This window comes from Engystomops pustulosus, chromosome 1 (assembly GCF_040894005.1).
Source record: "Engystomops pustulosus chromosome 1, aEngPut4.maternal, whole genome shotgun sequence".
Classification (NCBI taxonomy): Eukaryota; Metazoa; Chordata; class Amphibia; order Anura; family Leptodactylidae; genus Engystomops; species Engystomops pustulosus.
In genome coordinates this window covers 82,516,225-82,539,111 of record NC_092411.1, presented here as the reverse complement: position 1 = coordinate 82,539,111, position 22,887 = coordinate 82,516,225, and the positions used below count along the sequence as shown (strand labels likewise).

General features: G+C 40.4%; 1 protein-coding gene across 1 annotated transcript in view; it reads left to right on the top strand.

Moving 5' to 3' along the window:
- The window catches only part of SLC5A1 (solute carrier family 5 member 1), a 59,557-nt gene extending 36,896 nt beyond the window's left edge, over positions 1–22,661 (top strand). The window contains exons 6-15 of the mRNA XM_072145596.1: positions 422–527; positions 7,936–8,016; positions 8,104–8,324; positions 8,410–8,545; positions 8,634–8,741; positions 9,036–9,186; positions 16,678–16,846; positions 18,076–18,291; positions 20,815–20,923; positions 22,068–22,661. Coding sequence (XP_072001697.1) covers positions 422–527; positions 7,936–8,016; positions 8,104–8,324; positions 8,410–8,545; positions 8,634–8,741; positions 9,036–9,186; positions 16,678–16,846; positions 18,076–18,291; positions 20,815–20,923; positions 22,068–22,276 — 1,506 coding nt within the window. The 3' untranslated portion in view covers positions 22,277–22,661. The remainder of the gene's footprint in view (positions 1–421; positions 528–7,935; positions 8,017–8,103; positions 8,325–8,409; positions 8,546–8,633; positions 8,742–9,035; positions 9,187–16,677; positions 16,847–18,075; positions 18,292–20,814; positions 20,924–22,067) is intronic.
- Positions 22,662–22,887: the final 226 nt, after the last annotated feature.

Below are 22,887 nucleotides of genomic sequence, written 5' to 3'. Positions count from 1 at the left end.
ATAAAAGACTGTGTTAAGGAGGGAAATAGTTAATTTCAAGTACTTGCCATCTAGCTCATTGGGGTGCAACAACAAACTACTGGGGAAAATAGGGAATGCACCTTATTTAGAGATGGACCGGATGTTTGCGTTTGGGTTTGGGCCATATTTAGTTGCGGGCTGTTCAGCCGCCAATCTAGTAATATATCTAGGTCCCATCCAGCAATATGTCGGGCCGAACCTGGACCCTGTACACAAACATCGGGTCTGCTAATCTGTAGTCCTAGTGTATGAGTCTTGTTATGTCAGAGGAAAAAAAGCATTGTGAGCTGATGATTACTCATCTTTCCATTTTGAACCCTCTAGTATTCTTTGTTCTCAACAGAAATCAATTCCGCCATTTGTACAAATTTGTTACCAGATTTTTTGTTTTGTGTGTTAGGCGGACATGTTCTCTGGAGCCATTTTCATCCAACAAGCTATGAGGATAAATATCTATATAGCCATTGTGATGCTGCTGTTGATCACAGCTCTGTATACTGTTACAGGTAGGTGCTATATAGCAAGGCATCCAGATTGTACAGTTTTCCTATGTATGCGCCTGTTGCTTCCTATACAGATAGGTTCATATGGAATTCAGTGTGTGACCATCATTGACCATGGTAGGTCAAGGCAGCCTGTGCAGTGCTGCAAAATAAATTGGTGCTTTATAAATAAATCAAATAATAATAGAGAAGTTCATATTTGCTTCCTTTATATATATACATAGATTCTATAGGTTCTAAGTTAACTTGAAACCAAGAAATTATGTGAATAAAGTATGGGAGTTATGGTGTATGTGAGGTTTGTTTGTTTTTCAATGCAAAATGATAAATTTAGAGGTATGCAAACCATGAAGTGTTCCAAAAAAAGAATAAATTCAGGCACTGCTTGGTTGCATAGGTTTCACAAAACTTTCAAAACAATAGACCAGTGGACCCAACCGTTTTGTATTCAGGGACTGGTTGCAACCAAAAATTGTTTCCAGGGACTGGAACACTGGTCCAGTGAAAAAAAAAAAATTATTACCAGCAACTACCAAATATCTAACCCATGTAAAGTCTAATTTCTTGCAGATCCCAATCTAAAATGCCCCCTTTTCTGTAGCCCCTCTTTAAGTCCCCTGCTCAGCCCCCAATAGTAATGTCCCCTGCCCAGCCCCCAATAGTAATGTCCCTTGCCCAGCACCCAATAGTAATGTCCCTTGCTCAGCCCCCAATAGTAATGTCCCCTGCCCAGCCCCCGATAGTAATGTCCCCTGCTCAGCCCCCAATAGTAATGCCCCCTACACAGCCCCTTTAAAAATAAAAAAACTGTGTACTTACCTCCGACACTCCTCTTCTCTCCATGGCTCCAGGTTTTTCTCCCCCCCCCCCGGCAGCTTCCTTGCAGAAGGCCAGAGTCACGTCTATGTGTACTGCCCCTATGCACACACTATGGCGTAACCAGCCACATCATAGTGTGTGCGCATGGCAAGCCCATATACACTTAACTTTGGCCGGGGTAAGGGAAGAACCTGGAGCCACGGGGAGAAGAGGAGTGTCAGAGTTAAGTTTACAGTTTTTCTTTTTAAGTTCTGTTGGCCGCAAACCATGACCGGTTGTTCCACGACCCGGTTTGGGACCACTGAAATAGACCACAAAGGTTACCTACAATGGGCAAAATATTTTATGTCTGCACTCCAAAGTTCTGAATGTAAGATGTCTCAAAATAAGACCATTTGCAACATTTTATTCTACTTACTCCAGTATTGAAAATAGAGTGGGAATTTTGCTGTCGTTAGCCTATCAAGCCACATTTATCAAATGAAACAATTCAACAAGCACTACTGACCCAACTCTTCAGTCAAAAGATAATAAATTCTAGAAAGAGCTCCCCTTGAAATCAGTAGCAATGTCTGTGTGCAGAGGTTGCACTAAATATTTTCAGGCACAATACAACAACACTCCCCACAGTATTTTTGAGGAGTATTTATAGCTTTGAAGGAGTACAAAATTTGCAGTAATGCAAATAAATATTCAGCAATATAGATTACATTACATCAGATTTTACTTTGCAGTCAGGCTGCGTGTACTTGATTGGCTGGGATTGCATTTTCAAAAGTATTGCAGATGCTCATAAACTACGTTCAAATTGTGTTTAGAAACGCAAGTGCTGGGGGGAGGATCTTCTACCAATTTCAAAAATGTTTGCAATCGGGAAATCATTACCAATTGCAACTATTTAGGTATAAATGTATATACGATTGGTTGAGTCTCCTCAAAACATATGGGGGCAGATTTATTAAGCTGTCTGAAAGTCCGCACATTTCTAGTTGCCAATGACACAGCTCAGCTTTCATTTTACCAGTGCTCATGAATATTTTAAAGGGGAGCTGTGATTGGTTGCCATGGGCAACTAGAAATATTCTGACTTTCAGACAGCTTAATAAATCTGCCCTATGGTGCTCATTCCAATGTCTTTCAGTGGAAACGCATTTACGTTTTTGCCTGTGTGAACACGGCCTGGTGGATGCAGATTAGTTTGGGTAACAGATGAAGATAATATCAGTCAGTGTGTGAGGACAAGGTTCCAGATGATTTATTTCCTCATGGGGTGGTTATATGGTGAAGTTCTCCCAGCAGTTGTGTGTATGTGCAACATCCCCCGCCTTTCTTTAGTGGCTGTAGACAACCGGGACCCAGAATAACGGAGTGGCTGGCTTGCTATGCAATAGAATAAAGATTCTTATTGAACAACAACATTTCACATTGTTAGCTCTTGCCTTACCAGACAGCGCCTACAGCTGCAATTACAAAGTTCTACAGTACTTAGAGACATCCTAGAAAGGAGATCAGTCTCCCTAACAGCTCCTGACATGGAAAGGGTACTATTCGCAACTACCACCTTACCTATGCCTTGACAGGGGTGTTGCATATGTCTGATCTACATAACCTCAAGACCACAGGCAGCAACTCATATACTTGCACAATGCAGCCACCTTTGGTAACCTTGGGGCAGTGGTGGCGAACCTATGGCACGGGTGCCAGAGGCGGCACTCAAAGCCCTTTTTGTAGGCACCCGGGCCATCGCCCCAGCACACCAGACAAGACTCAAATAATCTTCCTGCAGTTCCAAGCAACTTAAAAGATGCGTCTTTCAGTCATATTTTGATACTGACTTCGCTACTTGGGACTGTAGGATGAGGGAGAATTAGACAGGGTCAAATTATTTTTGGAGGACCTCCTGCTGGCCTAACGATTCTCTGTGTACGGAGGGAAACTAGAAAGGAGCTAAAATGATGAAAAATTTCCATCTTTCTACCGTGTTGCTGTCCTCAGGAGGCCAATATGATTGAAAGTTGTTGAACAGGGAACAATAAGTCAAAGCTTTAATTTTTGGTTGGCACCTTGCGATAAATAAGCGGGGTTTTGGGTTGCAGTCTGGGCACTCGGCCTCTAAAAGGTTCGCCATCACTGCCTTGGGGTATCCCTGTGCATTTTATTAATCAATTTGTTTTAGGTAATGTTCATCATCAGATGTACACAGGGATGTAATTTCAGATAAATTACACACTTCAAAGACAAATGAGCCATACAGCCACTGTGTGAAGCTGGGCTCTGTGTTTACATAAGAGTTTTATAATTTATGGCCCTTACTATCAACCTATAACCTCTGTTCAATGGAGTCACAGGTCTCCGGTACACACCTATACAGCCTTGTCTTTCAACCTATAGAGCCGGCTGGCAGATTGCAATTATTGTCGGACCCATCTCTGTGCACCGCTCCTCCACAGACGAGAGGAGACTGCAACACTGCAAGGTCATAGAAGTGCCAGTCTTGTAAGAGCAGAATTGATCTGCAAGCTTTGCATAACTCTCCTTTTGTGCCAGGGAAAGCCCCACAAATATTTATATGTGTGAGACTTTTTTCAAAGCATAAAATTACCTGTTTAAAGGGGTATTCCCATGAAGAGAAATTTCTTAAATATACTCAGGATTACAAAATAACACATTCTCCAATTCACGGTTACTAACAAAAATATGTGACAGGCATAATTCCATACTGTGTCTATCAGTCCTGGTGTACACAATTTGTACACACATTGTCAGCACACAGCATCTCCCAGCACTAGAGGAATCATGAAGTGTCTGCTTAGGGAGTCCTCGCCCACACTGACAATCACTGACCCACAATTTTACACTGACCATCACTTAGTGATAGATGCTACAACAGCAATAAAACTGAGCTTAAAAATGATTTTTATTATGTAAACATCACTAGGCCAAACTCATTTAAGCATTGATGATGCTTATGCTGGTGTTATTGCTACCTCTGGCTGTGTGCAAGTATATTTTTGTTAAAAAGCAACAGTACATATTTAAACAGGAGTCACAGGACCTTGCTCTATCGATAGATGAGGGCCTTAGAGGTAAGGCCATATCTCAGGGGTCAAACCTGACACCAACTTTTAATCCACTAAACTACCGGGACCCTCAGTTAAAGTTATATATAAATATAATTTTAAGTATTGCATCTACTCACCTGTTTAACTATCAAAGAATCCCCTCCAAAGTAATATACAAATGCATAGCTCCCAACCGTCCCGGTATGGCCAGGACAGTTCCATTTTTTTTACCTCTGCCCCGCATCACGGAAGCTGTGGGATTTTCCCTCCAGGTCCCGCACTCGCTGGGGTTGTCCCGGCTATGTGTCCCGCATAGTAAATACCTTCAAAGTCAGAACTCATAGTACTGAATGGCTTCTACAGACATCGGGCAGGGAATCCTTTTGAGAGAAGTGTCGGGCTAGTGGAGAGCAGGGACCACATCATTAGGTTCAGATCACCATTGTCAGGCTTGCAGGCATGGATCCTCTGGACCACTGCAGATGATGACACAAGCCACTACCTGGGACTGGAGTCTAAGTGGTACCCGGTTTTCACCAGAGCCCGCCACAAAGCTTCGGCGTGGTACCACCAGGTCGTTCCTCAGGTGTGACTTATCTGCAGTGGCGGCCAAGACAGAGTCGGCAGACAATCTCAGGGTCAAAGTCCAAGCACAAGGTCAGGGCAGGTGGCAGAGATGCAACATCAGAGTCCGGTCCGGGGTCAGCAACTGGAGGTCCAAGCAGAAGGGTACGGGAACACAGCACACAGGACAGCAACACTGAAGAACACTGGTACACGGGAACACGGAGGGACTCAGGTAACAGTGGAACACGGAGGGACTGAGGAACGCAGGAAACACAGGAACGCAGGAGACGCAGGTGGTAGAGGCAGATATAACTAGCCTCATGGGAAATAGCCAGAGCAAATTAATGGCGCGCTGGCCCTTTAAATTTTCTAAAGACACGGGGAAGCGCGCACATGGAGCGAGGAGAGGTAAGCAGCGCTGACGCTGCGCCTGCGGGGACCGAGAGGCACAGGTGAGCCCGCGATCCGCGATATGGGTCGCGGGAACAACCGTGACAACCATCTGTCCATATATGGTGTCCTAGAGCTTCCCCAGACAAAAGGTTCAATTAAATAATTTTTAGCCCAGCCCAGGATTAGAACCCCAGACCCTCTGCCATAGAGACACAACCTCTATCCACTGAGCTATAAGCCCAGTGATTATCTGGCTGGCAATTTTTGGTAACTAAGAACTGTGAACTGCAACTGTTACACTGTGACACAGACGTAATGCACTGATATATAGAGGGGGATCTTCTCAGACATTATTATTATAATTATTGAGACAATTAATTTTATTATAAATTTTATTATTTTTATTATGGAGATGATTATTAATAATAGTAAAAATAATAATAATCATCTCCATAATCATAATAACAATAATAATTGTCTCAATAATTACAATAATAATCTCTGAGAAGATCCCTATGTGCATTAAGTGCATTAAGTCTGTGTCACAGTTTAACAGTAACAGGTAACAGCTCTTAGTTACCAAAAATCATCTAACTGCTATGTCTGTAGCTTAGTGGGTGGAAGCGTGGTATTTTATGCCACATGGACTGTGCAGGTTCTAGGTTCAAATTCCAACCAGGTTAAAAAATATGTTATTATTGAGAAGCTTCTTTTTTATTTATAAAATGTTAAAAATTTGGGGCGTGGCCAGGGAGTGATTGGGGTGTGGCTTAGGGGGATAGCCGCGGTGCCGCCAATTTGTCCCTCTTTCCCTTCCACAAATGTTGGGAGGTATGCAAATGCCCTGAAACCTGCATAAGATGAGTCATGATGAGCTTGTGTTCACAGTTTGCGTTTTTTGATGCTTTTTGACTGCATTAGAACTGCAGTAGGAGGAGCTATGTCAGAATACAGGAATTCACTGAAATGCATGTGTTCTGGAATGATCGCCAGGTGTTTTGCATGTAAATAATGCAAAACTCCTGGGGACATTTGAGGCTCTCATTGAAATGAACAGTAGCTGAGTCTGTAGCCGCCCTGAATCACCACTATACAATGAAAAGCACTGTATGATTGCCTATACTCAGAAAGGTTACCAATGCTGTAAAAAGAAACGTTTAAACAAGACCCCAGAAAACATTTTAAGGTTTTAAAGAAACATGTAAGATATGTGTATGCTGTGTTATGTTTATATTTCTGTGTTGTTTCCCTTTAATTTATATGCACATTTCATACACATATATTCATGCACTCATATACACATATGTATACAGTTTTTTATATACTCTTATTTTTCTCCCCGGAGGTAAAAAGGCCACATAAATAAGAATACAACAAAGTAGCAGCTAGGCTCTCCGAGGACCCACTGGGCCCCGTAGCTGCTGCTATGGCTCCTACGGTGGTAGTTACACCACTGGGTGCTCTCAAACATACCACTTGTGACTCGGTTTAGTAACTGAATCAAAGTGCATGGCGTGCCACAGCCCAATTGCCTATGCGTTTCTACGCCAACACATGCGATTGGTAACCAGCACCCAGTATCTTGTGTTGTTTAAATGCTAGACACCGGGTGCTGGTTACCGATCACATACTTTTCCATAGTGTCATGCCCCTGTGTGCTTTGATTCTTAGGTTTTTGGCTTGCCTGATTTAACTTAGTGGTTGATAAATGAGACATGTGCGTCTGTTGTTTTTTGAGACTTTACTCCCCCTTTAGTAACCCCTTGCCTATGCCTGCTCTAGACTGTAAGTTATTTGTGAAAAAAATTGCAACTTTTCGCCAAGATTTTGCAAGATGTTGGATTTTTATTATAAATCAGGCAACACCAATGTAAAACTCTGTTGCTGCAAATTTTGCAAAATGGGTATAAAAGTAGCAAATCTTAGCTCAATCACACTATAAAGTTGCAAAAAAGAGAGAAAAAAGACTGATAAATGACCTCCATGGTGCTCCTCCAGAACACATGCTTTTCAGTGAAAACGCATATGCATTCTGGCAATCTCCTCCCTTTGCAGTTTCTGATGCGGTCAAAATGTATCAAAAACACAACATGTGAACATGGCCTGAGAGGCTACAATGGCTTCAAAAAATGTAAGGCTTGTGGTTCTGTAAGTTACAGAACCAGAGATACAGACACTTAAATTCATATGTCCTTGGGATTGCAAGCTGCAAGTCCTGCTCAGGGAATACTGTAGTCATTTATGGGATTTACTGTATTTATATTAATAAAATAACAATCGATGGGAATACCCTTTAATTTCCATGCTTTGTATCTGTCATAAAGCACCCACACCCCTATGTAGCTGAAATTTGGGTTTTCAATATGACACCACCCATGAAATATAAAAATATGTAAAAAAAAAAATGTAGTCCTTAATATTTAGTTTGGAAATTCTGTTATACGAAATTGGTGTTTTTGGTGACTGCAAATTATACCTGTTGTAAGTTTTGTAACTGTTAAAAGAGGGTGATAAATTGTTCTGGACAAACATAGTAAGTAACTTGCTGACTGGTCCGGTCTGTTGTCTAGGTGGTCTGGCTGCAGTCATTTATACAGATACTCTACAAACCATCATCATGCTGGTAGGATCATTTATCCTCATGGGCTTTGGTAAGTTCTTTGCTTTGATTTATTGCTTTCTTTTTATTGACCCGTGTCTAACAAGATCCATCTAAAACTAGAAAATCTGTCTTTCAGCTTTTAATAAAGTTGGAGGATATGAAGCTTTTATGGAAAAATATATGGCAGCAATTCCTACTGAAATATATGATAACGGCACTGAGATTAACGCACAATGCTACACCCCACGAAAGGATGCATTTCACCTTTTCCGAGATCCCATAACTGGAGACATGCCATGGCCTGGCCTTATATTTGGTCTCACCATCCTGGCTCTGTGGTACTGGTGTACTGATCAGGTATTGGAGAGATGTGGTAAAACTAGACTAAATTTTTATCCAAATTCTGTTGATAATTAAAAACTTGGTTTTATTTGCTTTCTAGGTAATTGTTCAGCGATGTCTCTCTGCCAAGAACATGTCCCATGTGAAGGCTGGCTGTATCCTGTGCGGATATCTTAAACTGCTGCCCATGTTTCTGATGGTGTTTCCAGGAATGATCAGCCGCATTTTGTACACAAGTAATAACCCAAGTGCCTTTGTAAAATAATTACTAGTATACTTTGCCATCTCAATGTCATTTCTAATGCCTTGAGTCTTTTTTTGTAGATGAAGTTGCTTGTGTAGTACCTTCTAAGTGTAAACAATACTGCGACACAGAAGTGGGATGTACTAATATCGCTTACCCAAAAATGGTGATTGAATTAATGCCAGATGGTAAGAAGTCTACCAAAAGTATACAGCATTTAGTACATGTAATGTACATGAATATGCACAAAAAAATAACAGAAAACATATCTCTTTATAATACGGCGCGTAATAATTCACAATGTGCATTGTTCAGTTCACAGGCTATTCAAACAAATAGCTTTTTCTTTATTCTCTTTGATAACAAACCATTAACTCTGTATTAATTAATTACCAGAACACTTCCTCTTATTCTGATCATTAGTGTATAGAGTACAATATAAGTTGTGATTCTTCCCTGCTAATCTTTCAATGATTTCCCAGGTCTACGAGGTTTGATGTTATCTGTGATGTTGGCGTCTCTCATGAGTTCCTTAACATCCATCTTCAATAGTGCTAGCACCCTCTTTACTATGGACATTTACACCAAGATCCGTAAGAGGGCATCAGAGAAGGAGTTGATGATAGTGGGGAGGTAAGTGACGGTGCATAATGCATCACCTGACTGTTCTCTAGTGACATGGCTTCCGAAGGATGAATGAGTACCAGTGGCGTTTATTCTTGGTTGTTAGTTGTTTTATTACTCTTAAAAGCTTTCTAAGTAGCCATTTAATGGTTGACTGACCCCTCTGCAGCATCTGTACAGTTGTTTACGATGGGAAAGTTACCCATTAACCATTGTTAATGGTTTGATATTTGAAAATAATATCATTTTCTAATCATTTACATAGAACACGTCATGCACCATCTGAAGTAAAGCCAAATTCCTATTCCATTGCAATATATTATTTGAAAAGGTGGATAACTCCCTTGTATTATTGGGGAATGTCTGAAAACATCAAACAAAAATATTGATTACAATCATCATTGAACCTGAAGATTATATTCTACACATCAACCCAACACCCACGTGAACTTTAAAACTGTCAGGTTTATTTCATAATCTTATAGTCACCAAAAATTATATGAAAAACTAACATACACTTGTCTGAGCAACCAAAACAATAACGCATACCCAAAGTAGGTGAATGTAAAACATTATAGTCGCCAAATGTTCCCCTATCTTCATATTATCTATTAAGAAGGAGCATTGCCAGTTTTGAAGATTAGGGGTGAAGTGTTTTGAAATGCTGTTTCCACTTATCGTGCCCTTAAGCCTTCAAGATTATAGCTACCGCCCGTACAAGACTATATCCAAAAGACTTGATATACACTAAATCCCAGATACCACCTTGACTGATTTTTTTTTTTTACTTTTCAGAAAAATATAGGTTGAAATGGTATTCCAATTCACTGGGGGGAATTAAAAAAAAATTAGATTATTTTTATTTAAAAATGTTCCCTCTTTGTTCCCCAACAAATAAAAACAAAAGGAGACTCCTGCAGTCAGTGAACGTGTACATCGAATCAGATGTTCATGACCACATCTGGTATATTATAGCATTATATGTAAGCAGTATCATGGTGTGCGCCACATCAAACTATTACAGCAAGGATGCCAAGAGCTAGTCAGAAACACATCAATACTATGGGGCAGATTTATCAAGCTGTCTGAAAGTCAGAATATTTCTAGTTGCCCATGGCAACCAATCAAAGCTCAGCTTTCATTTTACCAATGCTCATGAATATTTCAAAGGGGAGCTGTGATTGGTTGCCATGGGCAACTAGAAATATTCTGACTTTCAGACAGCTTGATAAATATGCCCCTATGTGTCCTACGACACAGGTAATAAATTCCTTCCACTGTTCCTATAACCTGGAAAGAATAGCATCATTGGCGCATATTTATCAGGACCTCTGCGCACCGCCAGTGGCCCGATACATCAAGAGGCAGATGCCTCCTGACGTATCGGGTTGCGAATTTGCAGCGTCAGGGCGATCATACGCTGGCGCACGAGCGCCAGCGTATGATAAATATCCCCCATTGTCTGCAAAAAACCCTTCCCAATCACTATTATTATGGCAGGGCAACATATACAGTATGAAGACAAGCTGCTAAATATTCAGATCAGATCTACTCTGTATTTTTGTTTGAATTCTGATTGATCAGATAAATTTATGATTGTTGTTGAACAGTTGTTGACACTAAAATTATAGCATATTGGGTGGTTTAAAGCGCACTTGTCACCAGGAATGTCATTTTTAGCTGGTGACAGGTCCCAATAGCCTATTCTATGCCGATGTCAGTATTCGAAATAATTTCAGTAGTTTATATAAGTTTATTTTACACTACCTGGCTCCATGCCAGCAGCATGTGGTGAATCCGGGGGAGGGGGTAGCTGCAACTTGTGTGTGCCAGTGTCAGTCTTCTCTCCTCCACACTCATATGCAGCTACATCACCCCTTCCCACTACCTGTCATGAGCAGGGGAAGGTAGAGGGATGGTTTGGAGGAGAGGAAGTAAATGAAGAGACACAGGCACAGACAGGCTGCCACCCCTCCCCAGGGAGTCACCACAAACTGATGGCAGGGGACAATGACAAAGATATTTTTAAAATCTGCATAGCATAGGCTATTGGGACCTGACACCAGCTAAAAATGTCATTCCTAGTGACAGGTTCACTTTAATAGTATGTAATAAACCTGATAGTTTTAGTGTTAATTTTTGTGCCAGGTTAACACTTTGAGTATAATTGATGAGGACTTCTGGCACTATTGGTCTAGGAGTACAGATGATTTACAGGTGGTCAACTACTTAAGGACACCAGACTTTCACATGACCGTTAGTTAAAGACTGACCCCTTTGCCCACTGTGACCTTTGGTGAAGCTCTCTGGAGGCTTTACTTTACTCCCAACCTGCAACGATCCGCTGTTAGGGGTCTGTAATGAAGCTTTATTGATAATCCTTGGTCCCATTACAACAAAATATTTTGAAACTCCAATTGTCAAAAATTGTCCAAGTGGGGCAAAAAATTCTTTTGTCTGGATCTACAATTATAAAACATACAGTTTGACTTACCGTATATACTCGTATATAAGCCGAGTTTTTCAGCACAAAAAATGTGCTGAAAAACGTTCCCTCGACTTATACACGAGTCAAATAAATAAGTAAAAAATACTTTAAAAATAATAAACTTATATACTCACCCTCCGGTGCCCCCGATGTTTAGCGCTGCTCCCCCAATGTCCGTGCGGCTCCTCTTGCTTCCGCGCCGTCTTCTTTGTTCTGCTGGTCGCCGCCGTGTTTTTGCCCTGGGCGGTGCCTAGTATGACGTCAGTAGCGGCGCGTCATACTATACGCCTGCCGGGGGAGATCAATGGCAGCGCCCAGCAGAAGAAAGAAGACACGGAAGCCTGAAGACAAGCCGCGCGGACATGTGGGGAGCAGCGCTGCACATCGGGGCCACCGGAGGGTGAGTATATAAGTTTATTTTTTTTTAATGCTGGGTTTGGCTGTATACTACCTGGGGGCAAGCTGTATACTACATGGGGCAGGCTGTATACTACTGGGGGCACGCTGTATACTACTGGGGGCAAGCTGTATACTACTGGGGGCAAGCTGTATACTACTGGGGGCAGGCTGTATACTACATGGGGCAGGCTGTATATTACTGGGGGCAAGCTGTAATCTACTTGGGCCAGGCTGTATTCTACTGGGGGCAAGCTGTATACTACTGGGGGCAAGCTGTATACTACTGGAGGCAGGCTGTATACTACAGGGGGCTGGTGGCTGTATACTACATGGGGCAGGCTGTATTCTACTGGGGGCAAGCTGTATACTACGGGGGGCAGGCTGTATACTACTGGGGGCAGGCTGTATACTACTGGGGGCAAACTGTATACTACTGGGGGCAAACTGTATACTACTGGGGGCAAGCTGTATACTACAGGGGGCTGGTGGCTGTATACTACGTGGGGTAGGCTGTATTCTACTGGGGGCAAGCTGTATACTACTGGGGGCAAGCTGTATACTGCTGGGGGCAAGCTGTATACTACAGGGGGCTGGTGGCTGCATACTACATGGGGCAGGCTGTATTCTACTGGAGACTGGCTGTATACTACTGGGGCAGGCTGTATACTACTGGGGGCAGGCTGTATACTACTGGGGGCAGGCTGTATACTACTGGGGGCAAGCTGTATACTACTGGGGGCAAGCTGTATACTGCTGGGGGCAAGCTGTATACTACAGGGGGCTGGTGGCTGCATACTACATGGGGCAGGCTGTATTCTACTGGAGACTGGCTGTATACTACTGGGGCAGGCTGTATACTACTGGGGGCAGGCTGTATACTACTGGGGCAGGCTGTATACTACTGGGGGCAGGCTGTATACTACTGGGGGCAGGCTGTATACTACTGGGGGCAAGCTGTATACTACTGGGGACTGGCTGTATACTACTGGGGACAAACTGTATACTACTGGGGCAAGCTGTATACTACTGGGGGCAGGCTGTATACTACTGGGGACTGGCTGTATACTATTGGGGGCAGGCTGTATACTACTGGGGGCAGGCTGTATACTGCTGGGGGCTGGCTGTATACTACTGGGGGCAGGCTGTATACTACTGGGGACTGGCTGTATACTATTGGGGGCAGGCTGTATACTACTGGGGGCAGGCTGTATACTGCTGGGGGCTGGCTGTATACTACTGGGGGAAGGCTGTATACTACTGGGGACTGGCTGTATACTATTGGGGGCAGGCTGTATACTACTAGGGGCAGGCTGTATACTGCTGGGGGCTGGCTGTATACTGCTGGGGGCAGGCTGGGCTGGCATTTCCCACCCTCGGCTTATACTCAAGTCAATAAGTTTTCCCAGTTTTTGGTGGTAAAATTAGGGGTTTCGGCTTATACTCGGGTCGGCTTATACTCGAGTATATACGGTACATACAAACTTAACTTACAAACCTTCTATGTAACCCGGGGACCGCCTGTATTGCTTATGTCAGTGGTAAAGTTGACGTTGCAAGATGATTTCTGAATTATGTTTCTAGCGCTGGAATGGAATTGAGTAACACAGAAAAGACACACTGTCCTTACTCAAGACAAGAATACTTTATTTTTGGCACTGAAACACTTCATGAGACACTTTGCATAGGGCGTTCAAGTACACAAGCAGGCAATACTATTGGGTGGTTTGACCCCAGAAATGCAACACTATTGTATGCAAGCACAATGTAGAACCATTGGCTGTCTTCACATAAGCAAAATGCCCAGGTGCTCCCCTAAATACTTTCCGCTAGGTGGTGCTAGCGAGCGCTAAGTCTTTGTGTTTTCTACCTTACTTTGTTTGAATAGAAACCCCACCCAAACTTTAGTTTTCACTAGACAAGTTATGTGAAATGAATGCTGAGTCTTTAAAATGTCTGACAGTACGCAACATGGCGTCCAAGACCAGTGCGATCTCCTTAACATCAACTAATCTACTTGTCCACCGACAATTACAAATCCCCATACATACACTACAGGCACCAAATAGCTAGCTGCAGCGGACATGACCGGTCTCCAAATGGGTTTTGACGGGTTTCCTGGAAATTCTGGGTTGCATAGTATTATATTGTATCAACATGATTTACAGCTACAAAGCCATATCATAAAACCAGGATTTGTTGCTATATATAAAAGGTACATAAAGACACTTTCAAAGGCCTTCCAAAGCCTCTATACTGATAGCATATATTGTCATAGGTTAAGCAGTGCTAAGTTTTACTTTATTTATATAGTTTTTTATGAAATAAAGCAAAGCCATATATATGATTTGAGGTGTGGACTCTAAGGAGCCAGATGTTATATGCCTATTGCCTCCTACTTGAAGTATTATGCACATAGTTATATACTGACATCACATCACATATCTTTTAGTCTAAAGATTCATGGCTTATATTTAAAGTGTATTATCTATGGATCACAACGTGTAATGACGTAAAATAGAAGACTTTCATTAAACTGCTGTAAACGGATCTAGTTACTTCTAAACCCAAATGTACAATGAGAAAGACCTGATTAATATTGCTGCATGATGGTATAACTTCCTCCAAACTGATATGAAGTATCAGGGGGTCTGAAAAATAGTAAAAAATAAAATAAAAAAATCAAAATTTAATTAAAAAAACATAAATATTCAACACAAATATCCTAATTTGATCACTGACTGATGTTGACAAATCATTAGATTCAGTAATTGTTTTAACTGCCAAGGATCTAGTTGATTACTCGTTGCTAGCTATACAGTGCAGCATCAAATAATCTCCCCCTTTCTCTAGAGTGAGCAGGGAGTAGCAGCGCCTCCCCTCTAGCAGTTAATCAGTAGAATTTCTTGTAAACAAACTAATGTTTCACAGAGATTAGCAGCACAGACAGATGGGGCAACAACTGCAGGGATAGGCTAAACAGGGGAGAATAGCAAAGAAATTGCTGGACATAAGTAATGAAAATAATGCAAAGTTGTCCAATAAGACAAGAGATACTTTAAGCTTTAATTTACACTAAAAGGGAGTTAACTATTCGTCCCAGAGTTAAACTCTGCTCGCAGTCTGTTGTAGGAAAATGTACACCTTTATTATTTCTGTCCATTATGCCATTTCCAAGATATTCCCATCTCAATCCATATGCTAATGTGGCAGTTGGTGAACCAAAGTCATATCCTCAGTACTAGAGCATCTCCTGCGTATCTAATGCAGAGGTAGTGGTCCAGGCAGGAAAAGCAGTGCTTCGGGACCTTGAATTAAAATGGAAAAAGCAGAATGGACAAAAGTAAACGGTAATATTTTTTATGATGCGAAAAAAGGAGTGGACATCGGCATTAGCTCAGCATAAATTTTAAAAAATCCAAGTTTACTCATTTCTATAATACGGTAATGATAAAAACATGTGATATCAGTTCAGCAAAAATAGGTGACACGTTCTGGACATTGCACATATGCAAGTTGCAACATATGCAAACATATGCAGAAAACATTGATTTTTAAGTGTAAATCGACTTTTCCCATAAAAAACATAAGAATTGTGAATCAATTAAAGTAGTACCAGTATATCTACTTGAATGCACAAAATGCCATGTTCAATATGTGGGATGCACATCATGAAAACTAAAATCTCGCATTTCGGAACATATAGGTGGTTCTAATTCCCTATAATGTAGAAAACACATGAATATATTTGGGGTTTCTAAAGGGTCTGTACAAACTATGAGTGTTACTGCCATAGAACATCATGTTACACCATATAAAAGAGGTGGTGATTAAAAAAAAATTGCATATGAGGGAAGCGTATTGGATTATGCTCCTGGACAGACGCTTTCCATGGGGCATGAACCATAAAAGCGACTTTTCTTATATTTATTGAATGCTAAAACCAGCTTCATAACTTACATACATATTTATTATTAACATACCTTGTTTTTGTTACATTATGAATTCCCCATAGTTTTTACATCATGTTACTTACATCTACGACAAATTACATTGTTACCGTATATTTTAACATTATTGATAAAATACATTTGTTCAATACAATCACATGACCGTATACTTACTTTCACTCCTCTTTTACGCCTTCATTTTAACTTCCAGAGGCTTCTTTCTATAAAGGCTCCACAATATTGTGCACATGAAGGTATGATTAAGGACAGCCTAGCGGTAATGTCTGAATAGCGTCACCTGTTTTTGCTAAAGTGATATTACTTGTTTTTATTATTGTTATGGAATTATTAAACTTGGATTTTTTAACATTATGCTGAGCTAGTCCAGTCGTCCACTTTTTAGCATCATTGGATTGCCTTGGATCCAGAACGGGCATCTTCTAAACAGGTCATGCACAGCTGATTCTACTGCGTGTGGCATTGTGGCTTTTATCATTTTTAATACTGTGAACATATACTAATACTTGGGAGAGGCGGTAGACTCCATTTAAAGTTCCACAATATTAGTAAATCTGCCCACATTGTCTCTTGTGTAAAGGTAACAGATGAACCTGACTCAAATAGACGTTACTAATGTCGTTTTCTGCCATGATGCTTGTCTTGCAGAATCTTCATCTTGTTCCTGATTGGAGTGAGCATTGCCTGGGTTCCCATCCTGCAGTCTGCACAAAGTGGACAATTGTTTGATTATATTCAGTCCATCACTAGTTACTTAGGACCACCCATTGCATCTGTCTTCTTTCTGGCTATCTTTGTGAAGAGAGTTAATGAACCGGTCAGTAAAGATTACAATTGGTTATTCTACACTACCCATGGCATTACACATTTAAAAAAAACTAGGTGGGAAACACAATTGCTCATACCATAAATTTCAGTTCTGAATAAGATCCATCGAAAGAATTGAAGTTCAAAATGGCAGATACCAGTCTACTAGTGTCCTGTTCCGTGAGCAGATTAATTGTACACAGTAAATGTGATGGTAGCATATTCTTTTATAACACATTTACTCATTGCCGGCGCAAGTACTGCATATATTAGGGCAAATGCCAGGACCCACATCTGCATGGGGCCCACATAAGTCTGTACATAAGGAATGCATGGGGTAGAGGGGCACTGTATCTATTGAATCCTTATGGGGTGAGGGTGGCTTTATATAAAATAACCAGGAGGGGGCTGTTTGGTGTGATAAACTATAGAATAATTTAGGGAACAGGAGACTGTTTGGGCCTATGAAGGCTCTGATGTCCAGGGACCTACTGAAATAATAATTTGGGGTATTTGTACCAACAATTCACCCTACTCAGTTTTTGTTATGGCACCAACCCTATTTGTAAAAGGGTGGTGACAAACATGGCATTTTTAGGCCGTTTTTGGGCTGTTTTTAGTAGTACGTTTTCAGATCGGAAAAAAATGCATGCGTTTTTGACCAGTTTGAATTAAGATAATTGGTTGAACCTTTTAAAAAACTCATGTGTTTAACGCATGCGTTTTATACGATCTGAAAATGCACTAAGTAAAAATGGATGAAAAACGGCCTAAAAACACCATGTGTGTCACCACCCTTAGGGAATGTAGTGCTGACAAAAAGTGATTCTATTCACTGTCTACAGATGGGAACAAAGGTTTGTATGAACAATTGTTTGGCCGATTACCACTCCACAAAAAAGGCTCCATATTTGTAATTTGCACAGAGATTTCAGCTGTTCTATCTAAACTACTAAAAAGTAAAACTGTTTCCACCAATTAAGCGGCCTAATCTCCAGAACAGGTTAAGAAGTGAAAGTTTGACTGATTCATGCAGATTTAATTGCAAATTATGCTACAGGCAAAGATTTCATTGTCAACCTTGTATGACTTTTTCTATCCTTGTGGATTTCACAGTTAGTTCTGCACTTTATCCACGTCCTATGCTATAGCCTAAAACAAAACAAAGTAGAAGTCATAACGTTCAAGGAACTTATCTGAAGTTCAGACTGATGACTTTTTCATGTTTTTTCCTTTCAGGGAGCTTTCTGGGGATTAATAATTGGACTATTAATTGGACTTTCACGGATGATCGCCGAGTTTGCTTTTGGCACTGGAAGTTGTGTGAAGCCCAGCAATTGCCCAAAAATCATATGTGGCGTGCACTATCTATATTTTGCAATCATTCTTTTTGCCGCAACAAGTATCATTGTGTTGGGAGTGTCCTTCATGACAAAGCCCATTGCTGACAAACATGTGAGTATAACAGTCTGCTATATATAGGCGTTCATAATTAGCAATACAATATGTGTCAAAGGTCAGTGGGTAAATCGATTTTTAGCTACATTTGTGGAATTGGCATACATGGGAAACTCAATACATAGAGGCACCAAGTACTAAGTGCCAAATGCTGCAAATTTTTTACTTTTTCCAGCATAAAGTTTTAACAAAACTCCAAAATCAATTAAATGAATTTTTCTTTTTCATTTTCTACATGATACATTTTTTTTATTGAAGGCTTGACCTATGTGTCTAGAGCAGTGGTGGCGAACCTATGGCACGGGTGCCAGAGGTGGCACTCAGAGCCCTTTCTGTGGGCACTTAACTCATCGCCCCAGTTCACCAAACACTGAATCTTCCTGCAGTCCCAGGCAACATAAAAGATGCTGCTCTCAGAGCTATTTTAAAGCAACACTTTATTGTCTCTTTGGAACTGCGGGAAATGGTGGTGACAGAACTTCATTATCTTTGGAGGTCCTCCTGCTGGACCCAGCATTCTTCCTGTACAGGGAGACCCTGGAGACCAGCTACAATGAGAGTCTGAATTTGCCCTCCTTCTTTAAGCTGTATTGGTGGCCTCAGGTGGCTGATACAATTGAAAGATGTTGAAGAACAGGTAGCAATAAGTTACTGCTTAAAATGCCATGTTGGCACTTCACAGTAAATAAGTGGATTTTGGTTGTTGTTTGGGCACTAAGTAAATCTGCCCCATTAGGTAATGCCGCGTCTGAAAATGCCCGATCTATTAAAATATAATAACGTTTTTTCACTGGGTTTAACCCCGTAACGGAAAATAGTGCCCACAGTCGAAAATGGCACTTTTTTTCCAAAAGTTGCAAAAAATTACACCACTCACAGCTCCGGGCACCAAAGTATGAAAAAGTTATTGGCACCAGAAGATGACAAAATCCCCCCAAAAAATTATGCACAGGAGGTTTTAATTTTTGTAAATGTATGAAAACATTATAAAATCTATCAAAATTTGGTATCCCCGTAATCGTACCGACCCAAAGAATAAAGTAGACATGTCATTTGCGGTGCACAGTGAAAGCTGTACAATCCAAGGCCACAGGAAAACGTCGCAAATGTGTTTTTTCACCATTTTCACTGAATTTGGAATTTTTTTCCCGCTTCCCAGTACACGGCATGGAATATTAAATACCGTCACTATGAAGTGCAATTTGTTACGCAGAAAATAAGCCATCACAGAGCTCTTTAGGTGGAAAAATAAAAGTTATATATTTTTGAAGGTGATGAGTGAAAAATGGAAGTGAAAAAACTTAAAAAGGCCAAGTCGTTAAGGGGTTAAATCAATAATTTACACTAAATTAATGGTGTAATGGCTGACAATTTTTCTAGATGTAAATGATACAAATTCTTCTAGCCAGACACCTTTATCTAGGTACTTTTCAAAACTGTCTCCTGAGGCGCTAAAACAAGTAATATACGGTATCTTGTAAACCAAGAATTCTGGAAAATTTTGCTGGATTCATTTCCTCTGCTGTGTTTATTTGCTGCCTGCTAAGCAGATCTATGTACCAAAGATCTGCATGATTCTATTCTTGACAACTTTTTGCATATTTTAGATTTATTTGACTTAATCCAATGATTGCCCTTGAAGTAGTTCTGCAGAAATAATGGACAGTAGGCCATGTGACCCTTTATATTAGCTAATGGGTCATGTGGAAATAGCTGAGAATTCTCACTAAAAGCTATTAAGTAAAGAAATATATGTAAAACCTTCTCGTAACATGACATAAGTACAGAGGGATGAACACAACACTACAAATTGACCTACTGGAGTATAGACAGCAGAAACAAATAGTGACATAACACTGACCCAATATAAACAGGTCATAACCATTTTACTTCAACATAACCTCTGAATATTCAGAAGTAACATACAATAAACCCCTTGAACCCGATGATCTGATCTTTTCTATGTTACTCCTTAAAGGGAACATGTCAGCAGAAATGTACCCAATTAACTACTACCACTATGTAAGCAGATTAAAACAGTCCACATCCTGTTTTTCATGGCCTAGCGTGGTGGCATCATTCAGAAAATAAACTTTGAAGTGAGATGTAAATTGATGTTTATAAAGTCACAGAAGTGGAGCCAGTTTACTTCTCACTTCAAAGTTGATTTTCTGGATAATGCGAACACACTGAAGGTGCTATGCTGTTTACAACATAATAGAAGTGGTTTATTAGGTCAATTTCTGCTGACAGGTTCCCTTTAATATAATGTGATAATGTTGAAGAACAATGTGGATGACTTGTTAAAATTGGCTCTTTGCCTGTTTGTATATTAGGTGATATTAATAGTATTATTAAAAGTTTTATTGTGTTTAGTTCATACGGCTGTATTTATAATGAAGTATATTTGAGCCCTAATTGTGGCCCACTAGGCCTTTTTCTTGATTTTCTGAACACAATTTTATATGTTTTGTAAACTGCTTGATGTGGGTGACTAGAAGTTTTTTTTTATTTTGGCAGCTTTACCGTTTGTGTTGGTCATTGAGAAACAGCAAAGAGGAGAGGGAAGACCTGGATGCTAATGACTGGGTTAATGAAGACGACCAAGAAAGTGATGATTTTGAAGAGGGTTAGTCATACTGATACTTACCGTAAAATGGCTGGTACCTTTCCCACCAAACTCATAACTCTGGAAACCTGACAATTTCAACCTTCTTCTCCCATGCTGGACCCTATTGCATTCACACTGATACTTTGGTGTACCATCACAGGCAAATTCCATTAAAGGGGTTGTCCACCTTCAGCAAATAATTGATATGGTTTGTGTAAAGAAAAGTTATACAATTTTCCAGTATACTTTCTGTATAAATTACTCACTGTTTTTGATATCTCTGCTTGGTGTCATCCTATAGAAAGCTTCTATGTTTATCTCCAGTGAATAGGAATCTGACCATGGACACACAGGTGCACGGCTCGTTATAACACACAGCTCTGATTACTGTCTGTGATATAATGAGGCGTGCACCTGTGTGACCACAGACAGATTTCTATCCACTGGAAGAAAAAATAGAAGCTTTCAATACCAGGAAAGCAAGCAGAGATCTTGAAAACAGCTAGGAATTGATACAGAATTCATATTGGAAAATTGTATAATTTTTCATTACACAAACCATATTAATTATTTGCTGAAAGTGGACAGCCCCTTTAATCTTTCAGTGCTCTCCAATGCAGTTGGTCCTATACACCCCTGCCATGCAACACACCCTCTGATCCCAACACTAAACCATAGCATGATCACTGCCTATTAATCTTTGTGTATTTAGAGGACCATAACACTAGTGAGATTTTACCTTTTGCCTCCCTGAGGCAAATATTTGTGATACTACAATGTTCTCACATCTGCTACCTTAATATCAGAACCAGTTGCAGACCCAGTAACCACTAACACAGATGAAGTTATATATATATATATATATATATATATATATACTACTTTTACCCTGACCCTTACATGACTAAGATGGAAACCATTCTGGGTGCCCCTATCAAACAGGAGACCTGGCAGCAGATATGGAGTGAAGCCACAAAGACTTAGCTATACACCACTTACTGTATAAATTACTGTTACACTGGGCTCACACTCCTTCCCAGATTCATCCGCTATGACTCCTTTTCAGATATCCTAAAATGAATTTGGACAAGGTCATTTTACTAAATAACGTACATTATTAATTTTCAATTATTAATTACAATTTTCTTTCTTATGTTTGCAGTCAAAAAACAGAGTTGCTTTCGGAAGGCATACAACTGGTTCTGTGGTTTCGATGACAAGAAACCTCCAAAACTTAGTGAAGAGGAGAAGAAGGCCTTGGAATCGAAGATGACAGACACCTCAGAAGTGCCTCTTTGGAAGAACGTGGTCAATATCAATGGCATCATCCTGCTTGCTGTGGCCGTTTTCTGCCATGGTTACTTTGCATAGATATGATGTGTTATTAATAGACTGTTCATTCCATCCACTTCCACATAAGATCAATGATTAAATGGTTGATTCTGAGACATGCTTTGTTCACTTCGGAACCACATGTCTTGAAGAAGGAAAGAAAATTTGGATTTGAAAATTTACCCTGTGGGTAACAACTCATTGTACATCATGCATCAGGGTAGAGAAAGGGAGGTCCTAGACATGTACAGTTGGTGAACTATATGATGTATCGCACTGACCTGTAATGTGTCGGAAACAGTAAAAGGCTGCAATATATTGATTATGGAGCTGTGCATATTGTCAGTGGTTATTAAAGATGCGTACAGTAAAGTCCCTCACATTCCAGTTTAAAGATTATTTGTATTTTAATAAATAATAAAAAATATTTTAGATGGTTCTTTTGTTATGGCATAATTACAAGAAAGATGTTATAGACTTTGCAAAAGTTTGTAAACAGGCAATGTTCAAAAAGATAATGTAGTAAAAAGAAAAAACAAAAATACAGTGAAACCTTTCCAGAAGACCACCCCTTTGAGAAGATCATTGCGATCCCCAAATATTACTGTTACACAACGACAGCTATCATTACCATAAATAATACAATTAAT